The 11,558-nt window shown below is 34.7% G+C and overlaps 2 protein-coding genes across 6 annotated transcripts; one reads left to right on the forward strand and one right to left on the reverse strand.

The window, feature by feature from the left end:
• Window positions 1-364: 364 nt before the first annotated feature.
• LOC107828854 (extradiol ring-cleavage dioxygenase) lies at window positions 365-3,398 on the forward strand. The gene is made up of 3 exons (XM_016656235.2): window positions 365-656; window positions 1,584-1,951; window positions 3,043-3,398. The coding sequence occupies exons 1-3, from the start codon at window positions 408-410 to the stop codon at window positions 3,242-3,244; spliced, it is 819 nt and encodes a 272-aa protein (XP_016511721.1). The 5' UTR covers window positions 365-407; the 3' UTR covers window positions 3,245-3,398.
• A 1,268-nt stretch (window positions 3,399-4,666) lies between these two features.
• On the reverse strand, window positions 4,667-8,106 carry LOC107828855 (F-box protein At4g35930). 5 transcript variants are annotated; one of them, XM_016656238.2, is made up of 6 exons: window positions 7,805-8,106; window positions 7,544-7,621; window positions 6,549-7,054; window positions 5,495-5,569; window positions 5,292-5,401; window positions 4,667-5,216 (listed from the first exon to the last, which is right to left on the reverse strand). In XM_016656238.2, exons 3-6 carry the CDS (start codon window positions 6,933-6,935, stop codon window positions 4,955-4,957), a joined length of 834 nt encoding a protein of 277 aa, XP_016511724.2. In that variant the 5' UTR covers window positions 6,936-7,054; window positions 7,544-7,621; window positions 7,805-8,106; the 3' UTR covers window positions 4,667-4,954. The 5 variants fall into 5 exon arrangements, with proteins under 5 accessions (XP_016511724.2, XP_016511726.2, XP_016511727.2 ...); XM_016656240.2 differs by having other exon boundaries at window positions 7,464-7,621; XM_016656241.2 differs by lacking the exon at window positions 7,544-7,621 and adding an exon at window positions 7,622-7,687.
• Window positions 8,107-11,558: the final 3,452 nt, after the last annotated feature.

The following is an 11,558-nucleotide window of genomic DNA, read 5'->3' on the forward strand; positions in this document are numbered from 1 at the left end:
CATCTACGTTGAGAAATATTATTATTAACTAAATTTAACCCTTTATAACGTTTAACCTAAAGTTATATATTTTTGGTCAAACAGTAAGTTTACCAGGTTTAGTACGTTAAGTAACGCTTGAAAGTCTCATCAAATATCAGAAGGTCCAGAATTGAGATTTTCTACTAATAGAGGTATCAATAGCATACTAAAACAAAAACCAAACAAAAAAAGAAAAAGAAGAAAAACACTGCTCGGTAGGTGAGGGGAAAAAAAAACTCGGTCGGTGAACGCGTAAAAAAAAAGCGAAAGAGAGGGGGAGACGCGCGTGAGGACACGCACCGGACAGCTCTGGGTACCCTATAAATAGCGGATTGTCCGAAGACGAATTCGCTTATTCAAAATTGAATTCAGAGAGTGAATTGAAAATGGCTTTGCCTTTGAAATTGAAGGAGACGTTCTTCATATCACATGGTTCCCCTACGCTTTCCATAGATGAGTCTTTGCCCGCCAGGCACTTCTTAAAAGGCTTCAGAGAAAGATTTTTAAATCAAAAGCCGAATGCGATATTGATGATTTCTGCTCATTGGGAAACTTCTGAACCAACTGTTAATTCTATTCGTGGCCGCCATGATACCATTCATGACTTCTACGGCTTCCCTAAACCCATGTACCAGGTGCTTTAATTCTCCTCTCTTTTCTGTTTTTTTTTTTTTTTGTTGTTGTAATTCATAGCCAAACAAGAAGAAGCTGTTTAGTTCTATTAATTGATGAAGGTTGACTTTTCTAAATCTGTTTAGATAAATTTAGTTGGGATCAATTATCTCTCAACACGATTTCCTGCAAATTCTACATGTCCAAATATCAGAGAATATGATCATAACAACTCAGCCATCTCTAGATCCCTTAATTCCTACTTCTCTACTTTTTTGTTCAAACCATCTTGGTTTGTGAATAAATGAAGTATTATTTTTGACCTATAAAAAACATGAGCCGAAGTCAACGCTTTGATTTGTCTGTCTCAAGCCTTGCTTCCTTATATCGCAATTGGTTAATGAATGTGGATGATTATTGACAACTTTGTATATGTTGAAGTAAGCTTCTTTAGTTACAGAGAGTTTTGGAGGTTACAGATTCTTGTTTCCTTTATGCTGATTTTATTAAATAAAAGTAGTTATCGATTTGTTTCTCTGTTATGTTATAAAACTGTGAATAGACTAAGCCATCAATAATTATGCTGGGTATGGACTTTTCTGAAGCACATATATAGTCAGGGATCACATCCCTTTTAATCTCCACTATTAATGATATTCTAGTTCAAACTCTCTTTTTTTTCCATTATTTATTTTAAAGTCTCATTCCAGAATTTCAAAAAGTTTGAGCTTATCCAATTGGTGGATATAACAAATTGGACTCGAACTTCTTTTGGCACACAAACTGCCCAATATAAAGTGTTTTCTTGAAATTAATTGCATGATAGGCATGAAACCCGAACTCAGTGTTTTCTTGAAATTAATTGCATGATAAGAATGAAATCCTAACTCCTTCAAATCTTCTTGCGTTGACTATTCCTCTTCTGAATTACTACTATTTTCAATCTTCAGCTCAAATACCCTGCACCAGGAGCTCCAGAATTGGCTAAAAGGGTGAAGGAAGTTCTCATGGCATCAGGGTTCACGACAGTGCACGAAGACAAAAAACGTGGTTTGGACCATGGTGCGTGGGTCCCTCTCATGCTCATGTACCCGGAAGCAGATATTCCAGTCTGCCAGCTCTCGGTCCAGCCCAATAGGGATGGTACTTATCACTACAACATGGGAAGAGCATTGGCCTCCCTCAAGGATGAAGGCGTCCTCATAATTGGTTCTGGATCTGCCACTCACAACCTAAGGGCTCTCGGTTCATCCAAAAGTGTTGTTTCTTGGGCTTTAGAGTTTGACAATTGGCTTAAAGACGCCCTTCTCAGTGGAAGGTACATTCTTATAATCCACTTACTTGCATGCTTAACTGGTGAATCAAGGACTGAGTTTTTTGAAAAGCTCATTTATTTCAAGTCTGAACTTATAGAGCTGAATGTAATCACATACATATCTAATGTTGATCGACATGGTTGATGTGTTCTTGCACTATATGTCAACATGCTAATATATGTCAGGAAATTGCTCCAAAGTAACATCTGATATCATAAGTTGCATATTTTTTGTGTGTGTATCCGCATTTAGTTGGCATTGAAGCACTGTATTTGACCACATCATTAGTCACAGAGACTCAAATTAAAGTCAATGCAAATGCTTGTTAAAATGATGGCGCCTTTAGATATATACTTGCTCTAGGGCTATCAAAAAATATATATACTTGTTCTAGATATTGTGTCTAATAAAAGAAACCATTGGAAATCTTGCGTCACAGCCAAAACTATCATATTTCAAATGCTGTGTATATTTTTTTATACTGTTCTGTGTTGAGCTCAAGAGAGGGAATACTGTGCTTGAATTAATTCATATGTGTCTGATTGAGTCAACATTTTCAAAATTCTCGTGTAAGAACTTAAAATGTTAATTGTGAAAGTGAAGGAATATGAATCTTATTGTACATCAATTTGGAATGTGCAAAGGAGATAATCAGATTACACTTATTCCATTGTGTTAGCGACATGCTTTAGTTATTCTTCCTACTATCCTTGCTCATCCTGTCCTTTTCTTTTGCTCCGTTATTCTTTCCTTTTTTAACTTTTTGTTGGTATTAGTTCATGGTTAAAAGCGTAAGAATTCTCAAGTAAATAAGATGTGTATTCTCTGCTTAAACCGGAGTAATTTTGTTCATTTTTGTGCTTATATGTTGTTTTATGTTTAATACACTCCCATCTGTTATGCATATTTGCAATACTTCAGAAATGTGATTATGGAAACAGTCTTGATCTATCTCGTTAAATGATGTGTACTATATTTCATCTTTCTCTTTTAAAATTACGTTTTTGTGCTTGTCTGTGAGATGATAGGCATTATAATAAGCCTACTGGTAACTTCCATATTTTCAGCTTACGTAGTAGCCATCTTTTTGTAGGCATCAAGATGTTAATAACTATGACATGAAGGCTCCGCATGCAAAAGTTGCACATCCATGGCCCGAGCACATCTATCCATTACATGTTGCGCTAGGTGCTTCTGGTGAAGGCACGAATGGAGAGCTTATTCACCACAGCTGGGATCTTGGTGCACTTTCTTATGCTTCCTACAAGTTTTCTAGCCTGAATAGGCCTTCATAGATGAATGCTTGTTGTATGTATTTATAGTTTCAGGTGGTGTTGAATGTTTGAACATCTCAAAATGAATTTGTCTTAAAGAATAACATTAAAAAGACTAAATTGTTGTGATGACCAAAGTTATAAACTCTTGAGCAAAAATTATTATGGTACTAAACCTTTTCCTGTGATTACGTAGTCCCCAGAAAGTTCCCCCCACCAGCCTCATCCTCCCCCCCCCCCCACCCCCACCCCCCAAACTCCTTTTTTAAAAACCTTTTCCTTTATGCTTTATGTAATTGCATGGGAAGATTAAACAGAGCTAGGGAAGTATCTCAGATACTCATCTGTATTGCATATAACCAAGCTAGCAAAATCTAGGTAATTTCTTGAAACATGGCTTTCAGGTTTAGCATTTTGTGTCTATCGCGGTATGATCAAAATTAAGGAGAATATTTGCTCTCTTTTGAAGTGTATTTATTGAGGGGCAAACATCAAATTAATAAAATTAGATAATGAGAAGCTTGAACACTGCTTCCAAAAAGTAAGAAGCAAGAGGAGAAAGAAATAACCTCAACTTGTTGAGCTTGATCAACAGGCTTGTTACACTTTCTGATTACATACCCTGACAGCTTAACTTGAGCAGTTGTTATTTCAACTGTAGAATTTAAAATGCTCCACATTCGTAATATTGGTCTCTGCAGAAGTTCATGACGAAGACCAAATGCTAGTGTGTTAAGTGACCTTGTTGTATAAACTCTGGTAAAATGCCATGTTAATAATGTTAGCATTCCAATCAAAATAGCTAGGATGACCTGCATACATCCATAAAGAAAAGGCCAAATCAAGAATCTGAAATAAATTTCCACCTCATTTAAATCCTGCAACACTACATGTATTGTCTCAAGATGAAAAATCAAGATTCAATTTTCAGACTACTAAGATACTAGAAATGGGATACTGTAATAAATTGACAGCTAAAGATGAAAATAAACAAAAAAAATAATTTGATATGTTTCTAGTAGACTAGCAAGAAGATATAATAGGCTGCTAATTCCAGTAGTTTAGAGGTTTTTCTTCTATGGGGGTTGAATTAAAAAAAATTGGCCAAAACTGGTCGGTACCGTAACTAGAATTGTGCATATTTAGCACTAAATTTCCAACCTTTTTTTCTTTTTTTTCTCGTTATTATTGCTTCCTATTTTGCCTCTTAAAAATGAGCTCTTTTATGATTTTGTCAAAGCTCCCGAATGGAGCCAACTAAATTTAGGGAATGCTATCAGTTTACACAATATGGATGCCAGCGCTTTTTGTTGTAGATTTAAATTTGGTTTACAAGTATTTCTAGAGCAACTGTGAAACGGCGAATACATTACTGATTTAGAGCGCAAGAATCTTACAATAACGCTTGAAAGTGTAAAAAGTATCAGTATCACCCTCACAAGGTCACACTCAATGAACTCCTCTAAAACATTGCATATATTTCTTTCACTTCATTGTTACAGATAAAGCAACAAGCAATTGCCACTCCAAAACCTAATATAAGGAAATCATACAGGACTCTATACACAAGACCAGCATAGTATTTACGCATCACAGCCTTCACATTATAACCCAGTGGAATCTTCAACTTCCACTAGCGCCCTGAAAAAATTACAAAACTCCACCATGATTGTATTACTACCAAAGATTCCTACTATACACATATTAGGTGATGAGAAACTACAGCAGGAACTAAAGAAGTTTATTCTGAGAAACAGCCTGGCATAGCTCATCCTCGTAGAATAGAACTCTATTAGAACCCAAGGACTTGCAAAGGGGTTTTGGTATAACAGATGGCACCAAACACCTTGAAGGAAATGCAGATTCAGGGAAAAGAACAGCTGCAATTTGCTCCATCTCTGTAAACTTGAGACGAGATGGGGGCCTGGGACCATGCTTAGGAGCCTTAGGAGTATGAGGACTGTGAACCCATGAACTTTTCCCATCCCCCTTGCTGCAAAGTGACAGCTATTAGACAATTCAACACATAAATCCCTTAATCATCTTTTGTCACAAGATCATTATATACCTTGCAAAAGACCAGTGATCAGCAGGGAAAGGAGTCATGGTTCTTAGCATATCTTGCCCCATTCTATCTGGAGTAGTATAATTGAAATGGAATTGCCTTGCCAGAATTACCTGTCCCATTTACACCAGCTATTATACATTACAGATTCTTATGTGGCTTAAATTTTAAAAGAGAAGAGTAGAGAGAGAGAGAGAATGACTCACTGCCTTCCTAATCTTGTGAGAGACGTGGAAAACTGATTTTAGTTGGTCATGTTGCAGGTGGCAAAGTATTTTAACCTTAAGCAGAGTACATAAAAACTATCAGCTATTCAGCCAGATAATCATAAGACTTCAAACAGAAATAGTTTAATAAACAGCAGGAATTGGATATCTCAGTGACAGAAGGATTAGTTTGGATAAATCTTCTCAAATGCTAGATATCACAACCATACTCTCTCAATTTCAAAAGACACATATATAAATGATAACTAAACACATCAATTGTCATAATACACTATATCACCCGGTCTTTGTAATATAGGCCATAGCATTCTCCAAACAGCTAATTCAGCTTATCAGCTAGTCCTTTCTGCCTATTTCTCTTGCAAATTTTAACCTTCCTTTTGAATTCAAGTTTACCTACAATGTTAATATTCAAGTAGCCAGGTATCAGGTGATGCTAACGAGGAAGCTAGGAGGAGAGAGTAAAGAAAAAGAAACCAAAAGATCTACTTGGAGAGATAGTAACATTCACGACTAACTTCAAACCGTGAAAAAATGATGACATCAATCATGCTAAAAGAGAATGTTGGTAGTGAGTGTGTGAACATCACTGGAACTTGTAATCAAACTGAAGACTAAAAGAACTCAAATAAAACTCCCATTATCTCAAGGGGACTGGACATAGATTTGCTGAACCATTACAAAAATATCGTATGTCAGTGTTACTATTTCCATTTTATTGCTTACTGTTAAATTTGTTCAAACCCATAAACGCTAGTTTTTTCTGTGCAGTTACTGAATAACCCATGCTAATTCAGATTGAGTCAACTGAAACACTTACATTGACCTATAATTCTAAAAATAGTACAATTCAACCTTCCTCTCGTGTTTCCATTGCCAATAATTTTTCATATTTTCTACCTCAAGTGAAATAAGACTCAACATCTACCTTAAGAGAATGCAAGTCAGGCAAATTGACATTTATAAGGATATTCGGGAACAAAGTCTAAGCTGGACTATTGGGTGCAGTAAAAAGGAAGAGAACATTCTATACCAGCAAATCCAATGGAAGTGACTCAAGCCTTGACTCCGACATGCCTTCTACAGCTCCGGGTGTCTTTGGTGTCATCTGCAAAGTATTCTGCTTGGCCAAATCCATGGGTGAAGACACAGCACCCAAACAATATCTCACAGGAGATAGAACCATTGAACTGTCATCATTACCATTATTTGGAAGTACAAGTTCCTCATTAGCATTATCTGCAATCCTTACCACCAATTTTTTCTTCCTAAGATCAGTACAACATTTAGCAGCAGAAACCTTGGTGTACCGAAGCTGTGCCAGAGCACCTGGTCTCAGATACATGCTCTTGGTACTCTTTGACTGCCTCTTCTGTTTTGGAATTTTGCATTGCCCATCTTTAGGAGACACTTTCCCCATACTACTCTCTTTCTGTTTTCTCTACTTGCCAGGCAATTAGGGATCTCCTCTACCCTCAAGTTTTCCACTTCACTCAAATTGAAAAGTAAATCTAACCAAAGATTTCTTTCCACGTTAACCTGAAACAGTAAAAAAAGGATAAAAGGAAATAACTTATCGAAACAGGAAGATGTTCATACTTTCAGAGCTATTTGGTATGAAATAAAAATGTTCCCCTAAGAAATGATTTTCAATGTTTCATTACCCTTGAAATTAGAATAGTGCAAAATGTTTCAACAAGGAAAATAAAGTCCACTGTAAAGTCAAAAAGGCTAAACTGACTTCAATATTTTATTTTAAGAAGCCATTTTTCTTTTAAAATATCTTAAAGCTTTTTCAATCAACACATCAAAATTATCACCAAAAGCTATCCTTATACCATACCGTACGCCTCGTACAATTATCATATGTCGCCTTATTTTACAAAAAAATAAAATGTAAAATATTTTCTCTCACATTACACTTTTTATGGAAGACATCTATCCTTACCAAATGCAATCTAAAATCACATGAAGCTTGAAGCTAGAAGGAATTTGATTTCTCGGAAGAAGTGACTGAAGAATTCTTACAGAAGCTAGGCACAAATTCTTCTGATAATTGACATTGATGCTGACAACCTTCAAAAACAGCTTAAATATTGTCCCTACCTACAGAAAAACAAGCAAAAATCCACAGCTGAAACCCAGAATTCAAGCAAACAGCAGTGCGCGCACCTGTAAAAAAATCAGAAACATAATAGAAAGGAAAAAAGGCACACACACACATTGAAACACGCATAGAGAAAATCAAACAGAAAAAAAAAGAGAGAGAAGCAAAGAGAGAAAGGGAACCTGAAATGAAGCAAAGAGAGAAGCATTAACCCTAGCAAATGGGAGAAAGGGAGGGAAATGAGAATGAATTGACTGGTTGGAGAAAAAGTTAGGGATTTGGTAAGGGTTGCTTATTTGAATTTGTTGTGATTGACCCGCCAAAACTTTTGGACTCTATTGTGGGGCCCGATCCCCTCATGAGTGTGTCGTAATGCTGACGTGGTGCCTTGATATTGGAAGTACTGACTCTACTTTCCGGCCCCAGTTCCGAATCCTATGTATTCCTCTCCCACGCCGCTGATTGCGGAGAGTCTGGTTGTTACTTCTTAGATTTTGTTGTTGACTCGTTTCTGATTAACGGAGTATTTAAATTTAACTAGTATATATATGAATCCGTCGGACCTTAATAATGACACATGATGATTTAAATATTTATTTATATGAAGGAATAATAAGATTTAATTAATGAAAGAAATTTTATGTATAATAATACAACAATCATCTAAATGCCGAAAAATATTATTAAATTAGCATAATACATGGATTTAAAATAAAATGACATCATGATAACTTACACAAATGATTAATTTTGTCAGATTAGTTAGATAATTATATATTATAGTTTAAAAATATTTAATGTGATAGTATCTTAAAGAACGCTTCTTTATGGTCAATATTTTTTGTGTATGTTTCCTCCTAATGCGTTGGTTGCTCTGCCTTAACCAGAACTCTTATTGTCGATCTTTATATCCCTCTTGAAAATACAACGTACAGTTGTTCGTGCAAGAAAACATATTGTGGTAACAATATTTAAGATGTTTGTCCTTATGTTTTATTATATATTTATAAAACGTAAACATACTAAAAATTGTTCTCACACAAATTTAAAAGGATATTCCTTCGTTTCGGAAGATGAAAGTTGAATTCAGAGATAAGAATATACTTAAGAAGCACATTAATCAATATCATAATTTTTGTATGTATGACGTTATTGTCAAAACTTCTATATACCATATGTGTGCTATTACATAAGCTACTCGGCGTATCTAAGTTTTTCAGTAGCATGACATGCATATTTTTCTTCAAAATTAACCAATTTACAATGAAAAATCAATTTTAACTTATTTTATTATATATACGGTGACACTAACATATGTAAGAATTAAGAAACTTAACAACAAACATGTATGGTTGAAGGCCATTTGGTATTAAAGTGTTTAAGTATTCTTCTTGGTTGTAATTATTGGTATCATTTTCTGTTGAGTCAAAAATTGAAAAATATTTTGTTTTTACTATAAAATTTTGCAATCAACCTTTTATTTAGTTGATCAACATATTCATTTATGCTATCTAAGATATCTTTTTAATCATATCATGCAATTTGTACAAATTGCGTTTTAATCTAATGATAAAAATATTTATCTTATTAAATGCACCATTATTACCATTGGGATTGATAACCAAGTGTTTAGAATCATCCTTTATTGGATGATCTTCTTCGTTTCCGACACGAAGCAAGAAGATACTGAGTACTGGATCTGTTCTTACTTTATATTTCTTGTCAATTGAATTTTTTTTCGTTTAAGGCTAGAAGTATAACTTTGGCAAGCTAGCTTTTACAGTCTCTCCTTTTGTCGATTTTGGAACTACTAGTAATACTTACAAAAATTACCTCTCAAACCATTAATTTTTCACCAAACGATTCATTAATATCCAATATATCTCTAGAACTACGATCAAATATTTCGATCATTTGACATTTAGCCATAAGTGCTTCATCCCATATTATCAATTTTGCTTTCTTTATAAATTTAGAATTATTGCTCTGTTTTGATATATTTGTGATAGTTATTTAAGTTGTTTGAAGATATATATCAAATCTAAAGTGAGTGGTCTCACAATGTCATACCTCTTGATATGATATTTGCAAGTAATGCATCATATAGAAATATTATTTCGATTCCACCGGAGGCATCTATAAAGAATAATCCCGTTATACCAGAGTCGGCTCTTTATAATATATTCTTGAAAAGTTGTTCTTGTTTATGATTTAGCTTTGATTATGCTTCCTCAGACACTTGTATAGCATTTTGATTCATAATAATATACTAATATTTTTACTTTGTGAAACTTGTTTGACCAAAAAATATGGATATTGATTCAAATAATCAAATTTAAGTAATTAGGGGTTAAGCTTAGTTAGCAATAATATTCCTAGATGAAGTTTTTAAAGATACAATAAACGTTATATGGGTTCGGTCAGATAATGATAACAACATGCAATAATTGTTCTAGAAAGCACGAGCAATAATGTAGCATTCAATAACAATGAATAGCAATAAATGACATTTAACTAATTAGGAGGAATGATTCAGCCAATAAAGGATGAAATAGGTGGATCCTGATAATGATGAATGACAAACAAATCCTTGAATATTCGAGTTATTCTCGTATGTGATGGAAAGTATGGACAAGAATCTTAGTGAAAATGTAGTATTTGTATCTTAGCAAGAGAGAGATAGAGCCGAATCTTTTAGTCAAAGTATGTTCTTTACAAATGAATATCACATGCCCCTATCATTGTCTCTTTTTTCTATATATATATATATATGTTCATAAAAAAACCTTAATAGTACAAGTGTAGAGAATATCTACTAGAATAGTCTCTTTTAATATCCTATCTTGAAAAACTAACCATTACAGCTCTACCAACGGTACTCGACCTCGACTCTTGTTGACATCTCGACTATGGCTCTTGTCGACACTTTGACCATGGACTTTGTTTCTTCTTGGGTCATTTCGACTAACGACGGCTTGAGAACTCTTCCCTTAGAAACATCTTGGCTTATATACTCTAGATACAGATTTTAACCCATACAAAACTAGCAAAAGATCTTGGTATAATCTACCAAATATGCAATGCCAGATTTATAACAAGCACAAGCAAGTGAAAGAGAATATTGTACATTTTCATAAAACATTTTTATTTGCCCTCACATATCTTTACCTACTATACAAATATGAGCGTTTGTCCTATATGCACACATCTATAAAATAGTACTCCTTCCGTTTCAGTTTAAATGACACAATTTCCTTTTTAGTCCGTTAAAAAAATGATGAGTTTTTACATTTGGAAACAATTTAAATTTAAATTTTTATTTTACCCAATTTACCCGCCATAGCTAAATTTAAGAGCTATGAATGGATCATATCTACCTTTTAATTTAATTTTTTTCATAGCTACAATGAATTTTCAATTTACCCATCATAGCTATACCAAATACATAGAGTTATTCCATTATATAATCTTTTCTCTCAACCCCCCCCCCACCCCTCTCTCTCTTTTCTCCCTCAACTCTCTCTCATTTTCCTTCTCCCTTCTCCCTCAGAACAGAGAAGTCACCACTGGTCGTCTTCTCCGGCAGAGCTCTACATAGCCCAACTAAACAGTTCTCTCCTTCTCTCTTTACTACATATCACCACCCTCTGTTGTATACCCTCTTAACTGCGAATCACCCTTAAACACCATCACCACACACTCAAATCTATATCTGAAATCACGAAGTCGCGATCAATCCATTACCAGTGGCGAAAACAATGGAGGAGTAAGATCAGAAGCGTCACTAGATCTGGATCTAATAGAGATACCAGAATCCATGGCTTCTTCTCCTTCTTTGTATCTCACATATGAGTGTATTCGTCTGACTTGAGACTTATTTCTCCACCACTACTTTTTACGCTGGAAAAAAAGTAGCCTCTTTCTTCTCCACTACCT

Source organism: Nicotiana tabacum, chromosome 3 (assembly GCF_000715075.1).
Source record: "Nicotiana tabacum cultivar K326 chromosome 3, ASM71507v2, whole genome shotgun sequence".
In the NCBI taxonomy this organism is placed as follows: Eukaryota; Viridiplantae; Streptophyta; class Magnoliopsida; order Solanales; family Solanaceae; genus Nicotiana; species Nicotiana tabacum.